At 43.9% G+C, this 22,084-nt stretch overlaps 1 protein-coding gene and 1 long non-coding RNA gene across 2 annotated transcripts in view; one reads left to right on the forward strand and one right to left on the reverse strand.

Moving 5' to 3' along the window:
• Positions 1-1,176: 1,176 nt before the first annotated feature.
• SHISA4 (shisa family member 4) overlaps positions 1,177-22,084 on the forward strand; it is a 64,908-nt gene continuing 44,000 nt past the window's right edge. Inside the window, exon 1 of the mRNA XM_083173233.1 lies at positions 1,177-1,408. Within this exon, the coding sequence (XP_083029359.1) occupies positions 1,327-1,408 (82 nt within the window). The 5' untranslated portion in view covers positions 1,177-1,326. The remainder of the gene's footprint in view (positions 1,409-22,084) is intronic.
• On the reverse strand, positions 15,608-21,642 carry LOC146059286 (uncharacterized). The gene is made up of 2 exons (XR_014470211.1): positions 21,261-21,642; positions 15,608-15,717 (listed from the first exon to the last, which is right to left on the reverse strand). It is a non-coding gene; the product is annotated as an uncharacterized LOC146059286 (long non-coding RNA).

Consider the following 22,084-nt stretch of genomic DNA (forward strand, 5'->3'; position numbering starts at 1 on the left):
TTCTACAGCCCAGAAACATAATGGGGCAGATGTATTAAGCCTGGCAAAGAGATAAAGTCGAAGGAGATAATGCACCAGCCAATAAAGTCCCAACTGTTATATTTCAAACACAGCTTATTGGCTGGTGCATTATCTCTTTCCACTTTATCTCCAGTTTATCTCTTCTCTAGGCTTAATACATCTGCCTCATTGTTGGGTGATGAGGTAAAAAAAAAAAAATTGACCCTATGGTCGTTTGTCTTGGTTGCTGATCAATTCTATATGCAGAAAGATTAGTTGTCTTAAATGATCTGGCACACCAAAGGCGAGATTCACCAAACTAAAAATGCTGTAAAAACCCTGTTTTCGGGATTTTTACTGCATTTTCATATGCAGCAAAGCCCCACCGCTGGGTCTTTGCTGTGGGGGGTTACGCCAGTTCTATATGGCGTAACCCCATGGAAGCCTATGGGCTTCCTTTCGCGTCTCCCGGCGCACCCCCCACCGATCCGCGATGCCCTCCCTCACTTGTGTCCGGGCAACCTCCTGCTGTGCTGCCCGGACCAGTGATCTCCTCCTCCCTGCACAGCTTCCGGGTGCAGGGAGGAGGAAAAGGAGTCCTCACACAGCCGTGTGAGGGTTCAGGGAGGGAGGGGGGACCCACAGCACATCGCCGGCCATCGCTTTTGCGTTAAAAATCGCATGTTACTGCATATGCGATTATTAAAAATGCGGCGATGTGCTGCGGGAGTTATTAGAGAATTCCGCCCATTGTTCTGTGTGTAGGCAAGATGAATGATACCATGGATGACAAACTATTTGGTATTTGCCTGTCCACTCCCCTCCTCCATTTTCCCCAAGTCTTTAAGATTGTGATTGTTTTTTTTTTTTTTGTACCAAATGATATATCCTTAATGATTTGTGGTCCTGAACGGCCTATCTACTGTATAACCGGAGATCGTTTGTACAATCAATGTGTCTATGCACAATATCATTTGTCTGGGACAGTGTACAGGAGTTCAAGGAAAATTGTCAATGACACAGGATCATTGCCATCGTTAACAAGTAACAACAAGTAGTAAATAACATTTATACGCGTGTGTCCCCCGCAGATGCGGGCAATGTGCCGTTACGAGCGTAGGGCAGGCAGCGGGCATGTGCAGAGTGGGTTACTGTCACCGCCGGGAGGAGCGAGAGACGCCAGAGGAGGGGAGAGAGCTGCCTGCTGCGGCTGCCTGCCCCTCTCACACATCTCTCCACGCAGACTCCGGACCGCCGGAGGGTATAATACACAGCGAGGGTGACTCCCTCTAAGCTCCTGGCTGCACACTGCACAGTCCTTTCTGGATGTTGTGGAGGCGGCTGCAGAAGATGGCAGCGCAACTTCAGGGAGTCGCCTGGATCCTGCTCTGCGTCTTATCAACATTCGGTGAGATTCTGCTCCCCTGACGCTATCTGTGTGACTCACCAACAAATACAGTGTACGCGATACTTAGGTGTGGTTACAACTTGCTGTGTGCTGGGGGACTCAGTCCTGTTATGTTCGGTTATTTATAACTCTGGGGTACTTACTGTTCTCTGTGTTTGGTAAAGCTGATTATAGAATAAAGAGACATTTGCCCTAGAGCATTTTATATTACTTATTAGCATACAGTTTTGTTTCTTGTTTGTGTGTGAATATATATATATATATATATATATATATATATATATATATATTATTAATGTGTATATATTTTGTGTGTATTTATTTACACAGAATACATGAGTGGGAAGGGATACTGAAAAACAGGTCTATAAACGCATCTTGGTAAACAAATATGATATTGTGCCACATATATGATTATTGCACTGGTCACTACCTCTGCTGCACTGATCAATAGCTGCCTTCTCATTTTGAGGCCAAAACTGTACAGGTGGAGTACTGCCTCAAATAAGGTTTACAATTCCATGCCAAATTCTAGGAGGAGAGATGTTTTTCATGTACTGTGGCATAAGTAACTCCTGCAGCATGAACAGCATAGCACACAATGCAGTCAAAAGGTAAGTAACATGTGGATCTTGGCAAAAAAGTCATTATGCTGACCATAATTTATTGCAGAGACCATATTTGCTGACAGCAGTACAATTACAGTGTTGAGTAAACATATAAGGGCTGCAGTACTCTCATACATAGGGCCATATTCAATAAGAAAAATTTGCCGTGTTTCATGGCGAGTTTGTGCTATTTTCGCGTTGGAAGGAGCATTTTGCTCTCCAAAAGTGAACCACCCTATTCAATGTGATATTTTCGCCGTCTTTTTAAGTGATTTTCGCCGTGTCTCTCCGTGTAGCAATTCTCCATCTTTTCATGGAGAACTGCAATGTGAACTTTTAAACTAAAAGGTTTTTTTTTTTAAATTTTGGTGTAAAAAAATCAGGAATTTTTTTCTGTGAAGGGGCATGTTATTTTTATTCATGTGCTTATAGCACATGAATATATATTTAATAAAAAATATATATATTTAAAAAAAAAAAAAATTTCACAGAGCAGCCAGCAGGGGGACGGAGCTCTCGAGCCGCTAATTAGATATTCATATATTCACTGCACCCGATCATTACATATGCACGATCGGATGCAGTGAATACTGGGTCCCCCGCTGGCTATAGGGGGGGCAGCTTGTGCTGCCTGGGTCCCGGGGAGCCCTCCATCCCTCCACATATGTTCTGCCACCGTCCCCCGGCTCCCTGCCGCGGATGCTCGTCCGCTGCAGGGGTTAAGACTCGCCGCGAGTGGCGGCGAGTCTTAACCACATTGAATAGTGGGAGCAGGAGTGGCAGCGAGCCCTCCGGAACAGGGCGAGTGCATGGCGAGAGAAAAAATCTCTCGCCATGCACGGCGAATTTTTCTCATTGAATATGGCCCATAGTAATTCAGTATGATACTTTTGAAGACTTTCACAACTTTATGATACAGAGACCCATTATTAATCACAATCTCAATGCGATCTGGGCCCAATATTCACTCCCAGAATCGCAATGCAGTATGTGATCATACCGCATTATGTATCAAAAAGCATGTGGGTACAGAGCAGAGTCGGCACTAACCAATTTTATACCCTAGGCAACATTTTAGCTGGTGCCCCCTAGCACCACCACTAGTTCCGCCTCTATACCAGCATCCATTTCCATTATGTTACACAGTAGTGTCCGTTATTCACAATACTACCACATATTACTCCAACAGCACATTACTACTTTTCCACATTACATAACCCCATACAACTCCTTATTCACATTACACCACAGCCTATGGCTCCTTATTCACCTTACACAACCCTGTACTGCTCCTTATTCACATTACAAAATGTATACCCACAAAATATAAACATATAGATGTGACACTTTTTATCTTACCCTTGATTGGGTCGCAGGTATGAATGTGCCACGATTGTGAGTATTCGTGCCAAGCTGCGCTCCATTCGTGGAAGCTTCCGCACCCATGCGATCCTATAGATCACTGGGCATAAATAATATAATAATACAATAATTCTAAAATAAATTTTAAATATATCTATACATACTATAACATTTAATCAATACAAACAAATTACAGCTGTCTTGTTGTCTGCATACAGTGCAATGACTGCTGCATCCTCCTGCTTGTTATACCCGCTGTCTCTCCAAGATGAGCCATCTTCCCCACAGCGTACGCGGTGCCAAACTTCATTATACAGTGTGCCGGCACAGGCTTTCACTCTCCTCATTGGACGGCCGACGGTGGCGCAGACAACCTAGCAGTGCATTGTGGTGCCGTCAGCGACTGCCGATGAAGCCGCAGCACTGCAGATTGGTCTTCCCAGAGTAGTTTTCCTGGGGGTGCTTAATCCAGCCCTGGTCTGTGCGGCTCCTACTGCTACCTATTGTCAGGCAGAACCCGCCCTAGGCTTGGAGCTTGGAGTGGGTGCCCTTAGACATACAAATGTCCTAGGCCAGTGGTTACCAAACTTTTTGAATCACAGCACCCTACTGCATAAGAATATTTTTCACAGCACCCCTAGGCCAAAAGTGAGAATTTCATAAAAAAAATATTAAATTAAAAAAATTGTGATTACATTTTTACCCTAGGTCCAGTTATGTGGTGAGTAACATGATTCACTTCTGCTTACCCACATATTTTATAATCAAAATCAACTTTATTGGCCATGCATACATGCATACACTAGGACATTTTTGTGGACAACACAGCAGCACCAGTATGAAAACAAGAAGGGGGGGGGGGGAGGGGGCACATACATTATAAGCATTTTAATCCTTAAGGTACGTTTTTAGTGGACAGGTAGCAAAGAGTTTAGAGTTTATTTTATTTTAATGGGCAGAGTTCAGGATTTCGCTTGCTTGGACGCAGTTGTTCAGTGGATGGCTAATGGGAAGAAGCTTCTTGCAGATCTGGTAGTCCTCACAGGGACGGACCTGAAACGTCTTCCCGATGGTAGAATCTCAAACAGGTTGTAACCTGGTTGCAGCTTATCTGACACAATCCTTCCTGCACGCTTCCTGGCCCTGGCTGAGTATATATCTTTGACAGGGGGAGGCCAGTTCCAATGATTTTCTCTGCTGTCTTCACGACACTTTGTAGTCTTTGTTTGTCATTTTCACGGGCCCCCCATACCAAATTGTGATGGAGGAGCATAGGACGGACTCCACGATTGCAGTGTAGAAAACACACAGCAGATCCTGCGGAATGTTGAATTTCTTGAGTTGCCTCAAGAAGCACAGTCGCTGTTGGGCTTTTTTGACATTAGTGATTATGTTTGGTCCCCATTTCAAATCACTGGTAATGGATGTCCCCAGGAATTTGAAGGAGTTAACCCTCTCCACCTCTGCGTTGGATATTTCTAGCATGGCCAGGGCTTTTGGTTTGTTTCTGAAGTCAATCACCATCTCGACTGTTTTGGAAGGGTTTAGGACAAGGTTGTTGTCTGTCCACTTCTAGTCTGTATGCAGATTCATCACCCTCTTTGATTAGGCCAATGACTGTGGTGTCATCCACAAATTTTATGATTTTCACTGATTTCGCCATTGAGGTGCAGTTGTTAGTGTACAGGGAGAAGAGCAGTGGGGAGAGGATGCATCCTTGAGGGGCACCAGTGATGATCGTGTGTGCACTGGACATGTGGGCGCCGGCTCTCACCACCTGTGTCCTTTCCATTAGAAAGTCCGCAATCCAGGAGCATGTTGATTCTGGTACTCCTAAGGAATGGAGTTTTGGATGCAGGATGTGGGGGACGATAGTGTTAAAGGCCGAGCTGAAGTCCACGAATAGAACTCTCACATAGGTGCCGGGGAGGTCGAGGTGTTGTAGAATATGGTGCAGCCCCAGGTTGACCGCACCATATTGGAAGCCACAAGCACTGATTTTGCCTATTTCATTGACCATAAATAATTTGAATTTGTTATGGACCACCAACCTGAGGCACCACCTAGGCTCACACTTTTTGAACCACTGTCCTAGGCATTAGCCTGCTTTGCCTATGGCCAGCTCTGGTACAGGATCTCTGAAAGGAACTGTCCCTACAATTTGCTTGGAGTGAAGTTACCATATCAGCTCTCTTCACTGCTCTATTGAGACTTCTGCATATGTGTGGTCTACTGCCCGGGTTGGTTTAGAGATATCCTCTCCAAGCAAATTGGTAAAACAGAAAATGAAGGTGGGTTACTCTTAGTACGCAAATAATTTGCCACTAATATGGGTCACTCTGGAGTGTTCTTCGGCACACTCAGTACATAAAATGCACAAAATATTTACAATAAAATCACAATAAAAAAATACAATACTGCTAGACAGAATTGTATGGATCCATCCATGATCCATTTCTGTTACATTTTTTCCATATTTTCTTGTTTGCTGCCTTCATTGCCATATGTTGTATTTTCATAATTCAATAAATATATATTACAAAACAACAACAAAATACAATAATGATGATGATGTAAACATGTACAAACACAACAAGCTCCCAGGGTTCAGTTCTTGTAGGAACTGTTTGGAGAAAGCAGTTCTAAACAGGATTGTACAACAATTGCAAGCAGCCCAGGCAATATGCTGATGGTCAGGTCCTGTTAAATGGTATCACGCCTGCTGGGTGCCGGACGTCTCCCCGATAGTCGGGATTCCGACAGTCATTACTCCGACGTCGGAATCCCGACTGCTCCCTCATGGGGGTCCACGACCCCCATAGAGGGAGAATAAAATAGGTGGCGAGTGCAGCGAGCCCGTAAGGGGCTTCATTGCCCCCCAAGCCCCCCCCCCCCCCCGCTGTGCAGTCGGGATTCCAACGTCTGAGTAATGACTGTCGGAATCCCGACTGCTGGTGAAATATACCACACCCCGCCTGCTAGCTGTCACCGTCTCCCAGGAGAATACTCCCAACATGTTTGCTCTGGTTTTTCTCAAGGCTGTAATGTGTGTGTGCAGATAGTACTCCAGTGTGTTCCTGTAAGGTCCCCCCCCCACCAATCCCTGATCAGGGAAGGCGGTTCTGAACACACCAAAAGCCTTGAAAAAGACCAGAGGACAGGTAGAAACTTTTTCCCTGCACAGAAACAAAATAACCCACCCAAATCTAATTCTCTCTGCACGTTACATATGCCCCATCTGCAGTGAACATGGTTTTGTCCATTTGAGAAGGAATTTGCATTTGCGAGTGAAGCTGAGTAACCCCCTTAGTTCTCCTATTGCCAGGTCTGGTGCAGGGAGACGCAGTGGTGTGGCGGCCTTACGTCTATGTCAGTGGTCCTGCATGGCGGTGACATTGCAGGGAGGGCTCCGTTGTGGAGATGATTGTAAAGAGCTTGCTGCTGCTGCAGTGTAGTCGGACTGACCAGTGAACTAGGGGGAGTCGACGCGTTTAGTCTCATAGCATTGGAGACTTTTTCAAGATGCCACAGCTGGTTTGAGTTGCATTATTTAAGGGATTTCAAGAATTCATTATATCAATCACCTGTCAATTCAGTGATTTAGTAATTATTTGTTGTGCATTTGTATAAAAAAAAAATCTGTATATACATATAAGAAAATTTAAAAGCAAATAAACAATTAACATTGTAATTTATTTCTTGATTTTTAGGATTCTTGCATCTTATTCTATTATATCATAACCTCCAAAGCAACAGTAATAGCTGATGAGGTTGTCAATTATTCATTAGTCATTAGACATTAAGGGTGAGATTTAATGGGATGAGAGTTTCAGAAAGTGAGAGATTTGGTGAGAAATCTCCAGTTTTTTTAAAGTGGCAATCATTTACACTGCAAAGCCAGTTTGATTTTGCAGTGTAAATGATTGCCGCTTTAAAAAAACTGGAGATTTCTCACCAAATCTCTCACTTTCTGAAACTCTCATCCTATTAAATCTCACCATATGAGCTTTGCAAACAGTTCCATTTAAATGGATGTATATATAATCACTATAGTAACCACCCAGTCACTTGTGTGCGCCCCTAGTCCAGTGGCGTAACTAGAAATTTTGTTCCCCCAAGCCAAAAACATTTCTGCCCCCCCCCCCCCCCCGTGCACCTCTGTATCCCCTGTCCTATCTGCCCTCGATCCCCCCTGCACCTCTCCATCCTCTGTCCTACCTGCAGCATTCTGTCCCCGATCTGCATCTACCCATCCCTCTGTCCTCCCCTGTACCTTCTATCCCCCTTGCACCTCTCCATCCTCCTGCACCTCTGCCCCCCCCCCCTCACCTATCCATCTCCCCTGTCCCCCCTTCACCTGTCTATCCCCCTGCACCCCTGTATGGTACGCAAATAAAATGTATATAGAAAACATAAAAAAAAAAATTGACAAAATACCTGCCATTATTTACCTAACTTCTTCAGGCAGACAGCAGGATGGGGCGGGCAGAGGAGGTAAAGTGCTGCGCTAGTCCCTGTCTCATCCATGATCCATTGCAGCCTGCGTGCCAGCTACTCCTGGCGCAGGCTGCAACTTCACAGCGCCGGCTGCTGTAGCTGCTTCCACAGAGCAGTGCTGCGGTTGCTAGCATGCTCTCTCTCTCTTTCTCCACCACCCCCCATAGTGCTCACTTTTCATCTGCTGGCTGCCGCTCTATACAGCAAGCAGGGAAGTGGCGGCCACAGTGGAAGTACAGAGCGGGCTGTGTGGAAGGGGGAGTGACATGCAGGGAGAAAGGGGGAGGGGCTCTGTGTGAGGCTTGCTGTGTGAGGATGCTCATGACCCACCCACAGCCCGCCCCATGGACAGGTCATTAGGCGGGTCAATGAGCGTCCTCACCTACAACCAGAGACGAAGAAGAACTGAAGTCTGCGTATTGGCTGGCAGGCTGCTGCAGCTCACAAAGAACTGCAGCCTCCGGCTCCGTGACCCTGCGCCCTGTTGGCGCCGGCTCCCCCCCCCCCCCCTGGCCACCGCTAGCGCTGCGGACCCATAGCTACGCCACTGCCCTAGTCAATAATACCTGTGCATTACACTCCACACCTCATGTTGCACAAATGCTAGCTGATAGAAAATAAATCCTCCATGTTATTGTGACCCTGTTTAATTCATCACAAAAATTGTACAAATCTGCAGATAACTCTGGGGAGATCTTCCCTTTGCAAATATTACTTAATTACATCTTTATATTCAATCTAGCCATTACAGGAGAATTTTCATTTTTCACCCACACCCATTGAGATAACCGATTTCTGCAAAATTGAAGCATGTGCGCAGTACAAGCTAAAATAACTTCATTTTCCAGATACATAGAATTTTTTTTTTTTTAGATTCAGTAATTTTTATTATTTTTGCATACAAACAAGGAAACCCCCCCACATATAAAACATACATAAAATGGAATGAGTGACAGACGGAGTTGCAAATCCAATTATACAATAAGCAGAGTGTTAGTGAACCAAAAGGTATAGCTGAGACAGAACATTCTAGAAATCGCACTGCTGCGAAGTAATACAGGATATATGTATAAACCCGAGGGCGCCTACTCGGGTAAATATTGAGGTGGTTCCTTATACTGTATGAAGCAGTCATGCTCACTAAAAGGGAGCAATATCATCCAGCACTAAATAGTTTGTAGCATAAAGTAATTTACAACTATTTTAATAGTTACCAAGCAAGACCATCCATCGCGGTTACTGGAAAACTAAAATAAATCACACCCCCCCAAACGCCCAAATCAAACCACCCCTAAAACCCCCCACCCTGTACTACCCATCCCCAACTAGGGTGCACTTGGATCCCTAAACTATAGTCCCAGCCCAAACTTTAACTATCTATCTAAACCCTACCCCCCTCCCAGCTTTACTATACTACCCCCCCCCCCCCCCTCCCCTGCTGATACAGGATGTTAAGTTCAATGAATGTGGTGGCTTGGGGGCAGTTCCCCCAGACTCCAAAGACATAAATTCGATATTCAACTTCCCCACTAAATATAATAACCAATTTGTGTCCATTTTCCCATTCTAAACTAGTATATGTAATTAAACATTTTGTACAAAAGGGTACAGTACATGGAAACAATTAAAGCAGGCATAAGAAAAAGATTTACATAAGGGCATATCGGTGCAAAGCAGATATAACCTAGTAATAAAAATACATTTTAGTAAATTAGTCAGAACCAAGAGAAATGCAAAAACATTGTAGGTTTCCAAACAGCATGCGGATCTAGTCGTGCCAGCTCATCAGTCCCAAAAAGGATCTGTATATATCGATGCGGAGCTAATCGGGCCAGTTCTTCAGTCCCAGAAAGGATCTATATATAGCACACAGTAGGAGATCAGGCATCCACGTGTAGACTGGGGTAGGATCAAAACTCTTGTAAAGCATAGCCCAGAATCTCAGAGAGGTAGCGGGTATAGAAACGGATATATAATCGTAGCATCAGGATCTATAAGGGTGAAGCATGGTATAGCAGATCCAGAGAGGTGCAGCAGGTTATTGAGAGTCACAGAATCTGCATGTATTGTTACAGGGCAGTGAGGGGACGGAAAAATATCCACACAAACTGTTCCCAGCACGTAATCCATCGCAGGATACATAGAGGCTGTATCAGAATGAGCCAGAGGCATAGAATCCATGGTCATGGAGCATTCCCCTCGAGCATATAAAGCCTCATCCTTACCCAGATAGGCAGCAGGGGTAAGTACCTGGGGCGCAGTAACAGTGGTTACAGTAGGAGGGTTCTAATGCGCATATGGAGTACCCAAGGTACAATCATGTAGTACAGACAGCTCCCGACACAGCCTGTCAACAGTATAATTTATAGCCTGTAGTATACAATGCAGAAGGCTCACCATTTTAGCAGCAGGATTGTACAGATCTTGGTCTAGGTGAAGTACTCAGTCCACTTGCCAGGTAAGGGAGACCTTTAAGCAGATTTGCAGGCTCAGAAGAAGTAATGAGCGCCCATGGATCCCAGCCTGTGTAGAAGTCGCGTCACAAAGGTAGCCCAGGCCAGGGGCCAGACGACCAGGGCTGCACCCGCGCCTCCAGCCAGCCAAGCAGCGCAACTCCACAGAGGTGTCCCCCCGCTCACCGCTGTAAATCCACTGGAGGGTTACCGGCCACCACCTCCCGCCAGACCACCGGGCCAGGCACCTGCGCAGCTAATATGAGAGGGCGCGCTCCGGGAACTCCAGAGCCGCCAGCGGATCCAATATGGCGTCCACACCAGGAGGATAGGACACCCAGTCACGCCCGTACAGTCGCTCAGCTTTCTGTGCACCGCCCAGACAGGAGACAAACAGCGCGGGGAATCAGAAGCAGCTCCGGAGCCTGTGGGGGTACGTTTGCCGGTTGCTGGGACCACGGGGGAGGATATTAAACAAGGATCTGGTCGGAGCTCTAGCTCCCCGCGTTCGCTCGTGTTGCAGGCCAAGCCACGCCCCCAGATACATAGAATTTGACGGCAGATAAGAACCATTCGGTCCATCTAGCTTACCCCCCTTTTTTTTTAAATTGAGTATATTTATTGATTTTGCATTTAAAAGCAAACAAACACATTACAATATATTATAGATTGTGGTGTTACAAAAGAGGTGCACATAGCATATAAGATCATAATCTTTCAGATATACAGAAGGATTTACAAGATACATGTTAGCTCTCAATAGCATAGACAGTCACACAAATACCCAGAGGCGCCATCCGGGGCTTCGCATCCAGCAGTATGGAAGAAGATATAACAAAACAACATGCCTTACAAGCAGACACTACGCACCATCAAATTGCAGTATAGAAGCAGACATCAGATGAAAACACCACTTAGGATAATAAAATAGCTCGCTATCTAGCCTACTTAGATCTAAACCCACTAATACTTACAAAGAAAAAAACACCCACAAACCCCAAAGCAACCCTCCCACATAACACCCCACCCTGTACAACCTACCCCCAACTAAGGCATACCTGGTTCCCTCCCAACTAACTAAACTACTAACTCTAAAAAGGGATAAATTCGTGGCCTGCAGCTGTAAATAGCTAGCCTAGCCTAAAATCCTAATTCCTCCCTTACTCTCATCCCTCCATTCCCTACGCAATAGTACCTATCTAACCACCCCCCCTCCCCCCACCCCATATAAAGGATAACAAAACAAATGCCTAACGGGCAATAAAGCGGGATCAAATAGTTTTGAGGCCCAAGGGTAACTCCTCTGAATCCCACGGATAGAAAAGCTATGCAATAAACAAAGCACAGAATAAAAAAAAAAATGTTGGGTAAGCAGAATTTAGAAACCCAGTTACTGAAATATAAAGTGGCCCAGAGCAGGGAGCTCAGAATTATATGATCATCAGGATATAGAATATAGAACTGACCCCGACAGTTATATAGAACTGACCCCGACTCTCCCTAAGTAAGCACGGCTGCTTAACACATATTGGACATATATAACACAGATTCTATATCAGAGAAAGAGAACACATTAATGTAAAAATAAACAGAGATATATAGACAAACTATCCAATGTTAATATGCGGGCCAGGAATCTAGTCCGGCCATCTCTCAAGGTTATGAAGGGCCCTCGAAGTAGGGAATAGGATTGTCTCAAAGTATCGCAAACGCATCGAAAAACCAGGATATTTGAGTAACCGGATCCAGAGTTCCATAACAGCTGAAATAGACAGCGCAGGGTGACCTAAACAGTTCCCACCATAGTCCAAGCAGAGAATATAGAAAGATATCAGGGAGTATATTTCCATGAAGCAGTGAATTTCAGGATCTGTATAGCTTATAGTTCCAAGGCCAAGAAGGACAGCCTCCCCAACATTAGCACCATATCCAACCTGCTTACAGTAGACCAGTAGAGAAGCCGTTGGACAGAGCTTTGGAGAGTCCACAAAATCAGGTGTTGTTGGCATAGAGTCAGTAGTAGGGGTTACCTTCATTTGACAGGATTGATCCAGAAATGTCTCAGATGTAGGCAACACACAAGCCGCAGGTACAGGATTTTCTGAGATAATGTTCACATCTTCTAGTGCAATAAGGATCCTCTGTGTAAAGGCATTAATGGCCTCAAGGATGGGGTGTAAGTGGTCAAACATCGCTGATACAGTGTAGTAGAGGCATACCCCAAATAGATATTGAATGTAGGATAGTGGTGGCTAGCACACCACTCACCTAAATACACAAATGGTAGTGGATGGAGCAGCCCAATTTGCGCTTTATGAAAGGCTGTACCTTGGCAGTATGGACGACACAGTTTTCTCTCCCTCTGTTAGTGTAAGGGTGTCCCCGCAGGCTTGTGAAGGCCAGGCTCCTCCCTCACCAGAGCTGCAGTAGATGTGCCCCGTCTGAATGCCAGTATGTGTGCTGGGGAGCGCAGAATGGCAGCACAGAAGACCACCGCCGGGCGTCAGACAGACCAGCGCAGGAGCCGGGCACCCGGGCAATCAGTGCCCTGTCAGACAGCAGTGGCGGCAAGATGGTGTCGGCACCAGACCTCTGCCCTGCAGCTTGTAGTGAGCCGGATATCTCCACAGCAGGCGACCCGATCCTGCCCGTGGAGTGACCCAGGTAGTCTAGGAGATCTCCCCCACAATCAGAAGCGGCCAGGTACCGATGGGCAGAAACAGGATGGGTAGACAGGATGGTTGAAGTGGGGAGCAGCGGGAGAAAGCTTCCTCTTACCTGCCCGTCAAAGCCACGCCCCCAGCTTGCCCCTTTTTTAACCATATTGTTAACCTTAAACCCTATTTGATCCTCCTTTCTTTGTGAGGATGTCCTTATGTCTATGTTATACATGTTTAAATTGTTCTACTATATTAGCCTCTACCACCTCTGATGGGAGGCTATTCCACTTGTCCACTACCCTTTCTAAAGTAATTGTTCCTCAGATTTCCCATGAACCTCCCTCCCTCCAGTTTCTATAATGTCACCCCCTTTCCCATTCTCCAAACTCTACATATTTGAGATTTTTTCTGGGTAAGTTTTGTAGGCCATGTACAATTTTAGTTGCCCTTCTTTGTACTGTCTCTAGAGTATTTATATCCTTTTGGAGATATGGTCTCCAGAACTGGACACAGTATTCTAGATGAGATCGTACCAATGACCTATACCAGCCTCGGGTTGGTGGTCCAGGACCAATTCAAATTATTAACGCAGGGGTTCCCAATCTTTTTATAATCACTGCACCCTAGAGTATCAGAATTTTTCCAAGGCACCCCTAGACACCCAAAAATATATATCAAATGAAGTAGATTGTGTTTATATGTGCTTCTTAGGTTCAGTTACGTGGTAAAGGGCAGGATTTGGTTCACATTCTTTGTACACATTTTATGATTGGCAGCCACCAGCACTGGTTTTGTCCAGAAATAATTGTCCATCCCTACTGCCCCTATGGTATGTTACCCATAGCAACCAATGTCCACTAAGACCATCACGGTGTGTGCGGAGTGCAACGCATGTTCAGCAATTAAGCAATTGCTCGTTTGCAGAAAAATTGGTATTGTAGATATTTGCTTCAAACATTAAAAATCCACCAAGTGCAATTCACAAAAGGTTTCCCAATCTACTTCAAGTATTATCAAATATTACAAGCAGCTGTATAGAGAACACTCTTCACATAGAGAACACTCTTCACATGTAAACAAGATGAAACCTGAAGATTAGAAACAAATTGGCCAAGCCTCTGAGAGAGCATCAATGTCTGAAAATACATACTGACTGGAAGCTTTTAAATTACTAAAACATTTATCATGTTTTACCAACAGATTTTAATTTAGAAAATGTATTTTAAAGCCAGACAATGGGTGTGTAAATGCAATCTGTCCAAGGAAAAATTTCAACACAATACAGTACTTAAAATATATATATATATATATATATATAGGAGGCACTAGTCTGGTTCAAATAAACACTGCGTAATCTATCCCAAAGACCCTTTTTATTTGTTGCGTGTGCTGCAGCTCCACAGAACCAATCAGCAGTGTAATGGCTCATCCAAAAGATATATATTATGGAGTGCTACACACACAGCAAATGGAGTCAACCAATTGATCCAAATACAATTTATTATAAAAATATATGTTTTTAATAAATCATAAAAAATATGACATATAAAACAATTTGAAAAATTATATATATATATATATATATATATATATACACAGTGGTCGAAGTGGGGCGGTATACGGGGGTATGCCATACCGCCACTTTAATCTGAAGAGAAAAAAAAAACCTTTTTTCCCCCCCTCAGGATGCTCTCTGATCACTCAGCAGCGCATATTGTGCTTTTGTAATACCCCTGTACAACGGGGCAGTCTGGCAGGGGACGTTGATGGACAGGGGGGTGTCCGAAGGTGCGCACTATATTCACTCTTTACTTTTCCATACCCCCACTTCAAAATTTCCATACCCCCACTTCAAAATTTCCACTTCGACCACTGTATATATATATATATATATATATGTAAACAAGAAAAAGCATACTGTTTCATAAACATGTAATGCTAAGTTAGCTATAGAATATAAGCAAACAACTTATTGCAGCCACTGAGCGGATCTGAAACACTCCTTGAATGAATAATGTCACTTTGGCCCTTATTCTGATCGGTGCGGATATTCCCGAATTCTTACGGTGCGCTGTACGGCGGCGTGCGGGCATCGTCCGTAGAAACGCCCACGTGTCCTCCGCATTCGGACGGACTCACTCTTTAAGAACAGGGCGTGTGTACGGACGACATACAAACCGTGCGTGTGCGGTGGAAACGTACAGATTCTTGCACGGTCTTCCCGCACAAGCACGGTCTTACCGCGTGAGAACGTATGGAAAGCTGTCCGTACGCCCCGATGCGGAGTATTTACGCACAATCCAACACTTTTGTACTGAGTACACACAGCGATCACATGACCCACTTAGGCTATTAGGCAACCTCCTGAAAAAGGGATTGTTAGCAATTTCAATCAATTAAATGCTCATCTATACTGACCCACATTCCTACTACATTCATGACACACATTAACCCTTACAGCATGTGACCCTAACATACATCTATCTACACTATGTACATTTTGCTTATTTTAAACATTTTAAACAACTTACACATATACTTTAGCATGTTAGAAAAAAACACTGACAACTTTCAACTTTAAAGAACGATTTATTCATACAGAACGGTAAAAAAAAAAATTCAAATTTCCCCATCAATTATTTCGTCCATTAGGACCAACATTTCCCTCATCAGGCCTCTGACTCTAAGGAGGGCCCCACGGCGACCCTCCTCTGCTTGGGCAGGCTCATCTGTGGAGGAAATTAAAAATGAAAAATGACTAATGATATTCATGCATACATTTAACATAGTCAAACCTACATTTTAAACATGCATTCTGAGAGGTGTGTGTGTATATATATATATATATATATATTTCCAACAGAAGCGCCGCACTCCAGCCACTTGAATAAAGATTATTTAATAGTCAAGCTATAAAAAGCAACGTTTCAATACAATTAAGTATTATCGTCAGGCTACAGACATATTCAAACACACAGTTTAAATAGCAAAAATCCGCGCCTCACGGCCAGCGTGCACGCCCAGCCGGGGGACGCCTCCAGATGACATCATAATTGTTACGTTACTACACAAATGTGAAACAAAACCAAAACACTTATAAAGAAAAAACACACAACATTGAACATTGCATATAAAAAGTATCAATGTAACAAACACTATAATGAATGAAATATCAAAGACCCGCAACAGCAGCAGTTAACCAGAATGGAAATCAATGTAACAGTACATTTAAACCAACATTTTCATTCAGACCTTTGGGCGCAACTGTATCCAGCTTAATGATCCACTTAGCTTCACATTGTAGCAAAGCCAGTTTACGATCTCCTCCACGGGGAGACACTGCAATATGATCAATCATTCTATATTTGATGGTAGATACATTGTGTCTAGCAGTTAGAAAATGACGAGCTACTGGCTGCTCACTACCACCTTTCTTTACTGCTGTGGAGATAGCAGAACGATGGGCTGTCATTCTTTCTTTAAAAGCCCTCTCCGTTTTACCAATATAACTGAATCCACAGGGACAAATAATTTGGTATATAACATATCTAGAATTACATGTTAAAGTATGTCTAATAGAAATAGTTTTACCAGTCTGTGGATGGCAGAATGACGAACCTGGGATCATATAACGGCACGTAGTACAGGGGCATCGGACACAGCCCAATTTCTTAGAGCTATCACTAGGAGCAGTGTAGGTTTTAACCAAAAAGTCCCTTAAATTAGGGGGGCGTTTATAGCAAGACATTAAACGTGTAGTACCCAGACCCAAATCGGGGTCTGTCTGAATCATTGGCCATAATTTTTTAGCTGAATTATTAATTGCTGTACTCTTTTGATTAAATGAGTTTACCCATGGCAAAATAGGTTGATTGTCAGCATTGGATTTAGTGCTGTTAAGCAATGTCTCTCTGTCCAATCTGAGGATCTTTTCTTTAGTGGACAGGAGTTCAGATCTAACATAGCCACGTGCCGTAAACTTATCTATCATAGAATCCATCTGTACAATGGCCGTATCCCTATCAGAGCCAATGCGATACACACGTAGCAACTGAGAATAAGGAAGGCCATGTATTAGACTCTTAGGGTGACAGCTGGTAGGAAGTAATAGATTATTCCTGTCGGATACCTTGGAGAATAAACATGTGTCAATCTTACCTTCATTCAGGTTAATATTGACATCTAAAAAATGGACCTGGCTATTACTAAACGTTACATAAAGATGGTCTCCTGTCCGATGAAACCACTAATTGGTATGATAAGTTAAACACTCAGGTGCAAAATTATAAAAGGGACTTGATTAAATTTAAGAAGGACAAAAGGTCCAAAGTGGACACTGATTATGATACGAACACTGTTTACCGTTGGACTGATACAAGTAGAACTACTGGTCCCAGGAAACCTTTTTTCAGACGGCAGCGTAATAGGGGTGACTTTGATCAGGCCTCATCCACAGAATTCAATTCCTCCAATAGTGAGTCAGATAACCCCACAAGGGGTCCAAAAAACTCCAAAGCCGCCCACCCATCGGGGGTTTATACCAGGGCGAGAATCGCAGGAGGCTCCGTGGATATACCCGTAGAGGTGGCCGTGACAACCAAAAAAAGAGGCAAAGGGCGTGCAGCCAAGCCACCAATATAGCCCAAGAGTTGGTGGTGAATCTGTCTTCCTATGCGCTTACCCCTGCTGAACACAGTGTACTTTCAAAAGGTTTATCCTTTTGTCCTTCGTCTAATTTTTCTAAGGTTCAATGGACTGTGGATCAACATAGACTCCATCGGGGTCTTAAACTTAAAGAACATTTTGTAAAAAATCCTATTTTGCCACAATTGATACAACCTGAAGTGTTACCGGTGCAATTAACTAAATTATTGCCCAGGTCCAATTTTGAACCTCAGTCCTTTAATCCTACTATAAAAACTTTTATGCGGTTACTAAATGAAGATACAATGGACAATTGTGGTTCTACAAGTGATATACCTGTTAGTAATTTCAGCAGGGCTGATAGACTTGCTTTGAATGCACTACGTGACAATAGCTCTTTAATCTTTAGGTCCGCGGACAAAGGTGGTGCGCTCGTTATCCAGGATGCTGATCGTTACCATCTTCAGGTGATGGAACACCTGAATGATGAGCACACCTACAGTTTGTTACAGGAGGATCCTACACCTTTGTTTAAAGTTGATTTAATTGATGTGCTTCAAAGAGGTGTTGATGATAAACTCATTTCAGCAAAATTGATGAGTAGTTTGATTCCAGTACATCCGTTGGTACCGGTCTTTTACTGTATACCCAAGCTGCATAAATCAATGTCAAATCCACCGGGTAGACCAATAGTTTCAGCAAGAAAATCATTGTTTCAATTACTGTCGGTGTACATTGATAGTGTACTTCAACCCTGTATTCGTGTACATCCCTATTATCTATTGGATACTACCTCCCTGCTACGTAAACTTGCTTTAACTTCTGATTGGGGTAGTGATTTATGGCTATTCACTATTGATGTGAGTAGTCTTTACACTGTGATCCCTCACAGTGATGGCTTACTGGCGGTGAGGCGGTTTCTGAATGATAATGTTGAGTACATTGGTCCTGATGTGAGCCTGTTGGTAGATCTCTTGGAATTGATTTTAACCAAGAATTTTTTCTTATACCGTGACAAGTTTTATGTTCAGAACGTGGGATGTGCGATGGGGGCGGCGGTATCGCCATCCTACGCGAACATATTTATGTTTCAAGTGGAAAAAGAGTTGTTATTTGCAGATCCCTGTGTGGCGGGTAGGATTGTCTTATACACCCGCTACATAGACGATCTGTTGATATTTTGGAGAGGCAATCCTTTAGATCTGGTTAACATCATTGAGACACATAATTCTAGTCCCAGTCCAATTAAACTGACATTTACGTTTAGTAATAGCCAGGTCCATTTTTTAGATGTCAATATTAACCTGAATGAAGGTAAGATTGACACATGTTTATTCTCCAAGGTATCCGACAGGAATAATCTATTACTTCCTACCAGCTGTCACCCTAAGAGTCTAATACATGGCCTTCCTTATTCTCAGTTGCTACGTGTGTATCGCATTGGCTCTGATAGGGATACGGCCATTGTACAGATGGATTCTATGATAGATAAGTTTACGGCACGTGGCTATGTTAGATCTGAACTCCTGTCCACTAAAGAAAAGATCCTCAGATTGGACAGAGAGACATTGCTTAACAGCACTAAATCCAATGCTGACAATCAACCTATTTTGCCATGGGTAAACTCATTTAATCAAAAGAGTACAGCAATTAATAATTCAGCTAAAAAATTATGGCCAATGATTCAGACAGACCCCGATTTGGGTCTGGGTACTACACGTTTAATGTCTTGCTATAAACGCCCCCCTAATTTAAGGGACTTTTTGGTTAAAACCTACACTGCTCCTAGTGATAGCTCTAAGAAATTGGGCTGTGTCCGATGCCCCTGTACTACGTGCCGTTATATGATCCCAGGTTCGTCATTCTGCCATCCACAGACTGGTAAAACTATTTCTATTAGACATACTTTAACATGTAATTCTAGATATGTTATATACCAAATTATTTGTCCCTGTGGATTCAGTTATATTGGTAAAACGGAGAGGGCTTTTAAAGAAAGAATGACAGCCCATCGTTCTGCTATCTCCACAGCAGTAAAGAAAGGTGGTAGTGAGCAGCCAGTAGCTCGTCATTTTCTAACTGCTAGACACAATGTATCTACCATCAAATATAGAATGATTGATCATATTGCAGTGTCTCCCCGTGGAGGAGATCGTAAACTGGCTTTGCTACAATGTGAAGCTAAGTGGATCATTAAGCTGGATACAGTTGCGCCCAAAGGTCTGAATGAAAATGTTGGTTTAAATGTACTGTTACATTGATTTCCATTCTGGTTAACTGCTGCTGTTGCGGGTCTTTGATATTTCATTCATTATAGTGTTTGTTACATTGATACTTTTTATATGCAATGTTCAATGTTGTGTGTTTTTTCTTTATAAGTGTTTTGGTTTTGTTTCACATTTGTGTAGTAACGTAACAATTATGATGTCATCTGGAGGCGTCCCCCGGCTGGGCGTGCACGCTGGCCGTGAGGCGCGGATTTTTGCTATTTAAACTGTGTGTTTGAATATGTCTGTAGCCTGACGATAATACTTAATTGTATTGAAACGTTGCTTTTTATAGCTTGACTATTAAATAATCTTTATTCAAGTGGCTGGAGTGCGGCGCTTCTGTTGGAAATATATTGCTGTAATTGCCGTGTGGGCACCCGCCGAAGATACCTGTTTCAGTGGCTGTGCTGGATCGTCTGGATTCTATATATATATATATATATATATAACTATATATATATATACACACATATCTACCTATATATATGAGACATACACCTATACATACATGCATACATACTACATGGAAAGCCTGATTTTGGCCCTCTACCCTTTACTCTGTAGAACACCTCACAGTCATACTGCTCCTTCTCAATCCAAACCCACCCATGACTAAGCTCTGAGAAGCATGCCACGCGCTGCACCAATCACAATTCGGCAAACAAAGTTCAGTGTCTGTTATATGATGGAGCCTGGCAGGGGAGTTACACAACTCTCAGGAATGCTCAGTACATTTGTGCAATCAAGCATGGCTTGGCTGCTGATGGTCTGCTCCAGAAATCATTGTCAGAATGCCAGTTAGGGGAAGCTGCAGCACTAACCCACTCCCATGCTCAAAAGCATTACTAAGACCAAATACACACACAATTATGGTGAAAAACATACATGCAGACCGCAGGGGGTGGTTAGCTAGAGGAGGGCCCAGGGGCACTCACCACTTGTTACTCCAGTCTAAGCCACGCCTGGCCATACTCCATTTATGCCATACTGAATCTAGTTTACAAAGATCATTCACCAGTAAACTCTACTCACCTATATGAGCCTACAGATTGTATGCAACCAGCAGGGACATGTAACCCTTACATGAGCAAGTCATCACTTTCTTTCTGGATACAGATTAACTACACAGGTTCAGTGGCACTTCAATTCGACCTGAAAGCCATCCGCACAACCTGTGTCATTAATATGTGTCCAGGATGAAAGGGATGGTTTGGCCACCCTATCTAACCCCAAAGTGTGTCTGTTGCTACCCAATTTGTTGTTTGCCTTTATAGTATTTTCAAACACATTTGAATCAACAGTGCTACATATCAAATAGTGGATGACAAAAGGAATAACGAATCTTTATGTATACATACCACTTTCGGCCGCCTGCTCCACCTCACAGGCCTCCTCATCCTCCCCCTCTTCCTGGGCCTCCTCGGCCGGCACGACCTCCTCCTCGGCTGCCACCTCTGCCTCCACTGGCCACTCAGCCTCCTCCACTCCTTCACTTTCCTCTGCCACCCCTTCCTCATTCTCTTCCTCCTCGGCCATCGCTGGCTCCGCCTCCTCCTGGGCCTGGGGCGCCTCTGCCTCCTCCTGTGCCTGGCCTGCCTCTGCCTCCTCCCGGGCCTGCCTTGCTCGTGCACGTGCTGTGTTTGGGAAAAATCAAAAAAGTGCCAATTAGTGGTAATTTGTATTAAGCCTTATCAACCTATAAATGCAAAGGTTAGAGGTACTGATACTTGTACATGCAAACAGCTCCTCAGTAGCCTTTACAAAACACAGCCTGTAACATGGCAGGTATGCTGTGACATTTGGGCCATTGTAAGCATCACAAGCATTAATCCTCCCCAATAACATATTTTATGACCATTACAGGGTGTCAATCAGGAAGTAGCACTCATATATTGTATGCCATGTTTAACTCATGATCAGGCTGCTGACCTTAGTGGATTAAATAATGTCAGGTAAGCAATCATGTACAAATCCACATTTACTGTTGAAATACTCACATCTAGCAATGCTGGCCCTTATGGTTTGAAGCCTCTCTGGCTCCCTGCGCCGGAGGTCGGACCACCGCCGCTCAAGCTGAGCGATGGTCCGCCGCACATGGGTGCGGGCGTATATCCGCCGGCGGGCCACCGCATAGGCAGAGCGTTTCTGCCTATTCGTGATGAATGGGCCCGCACGACCCAGC

The sequence above is a fragment of the Crinia signifera genome, chromosome 2 (assembly GCF_055691185.1).
Source record: "Crinia signifera chromosome 2, ASM5569118v1, whole genome shotgun sequence".
In the NCBI taxonomy this organism is placed as follows: domain Eukaryota; kingdom Metazoa; phylum Chordata; class Amphibia; order Anura; family Myobatrachidae; genus Crinia; species Crinia signifera.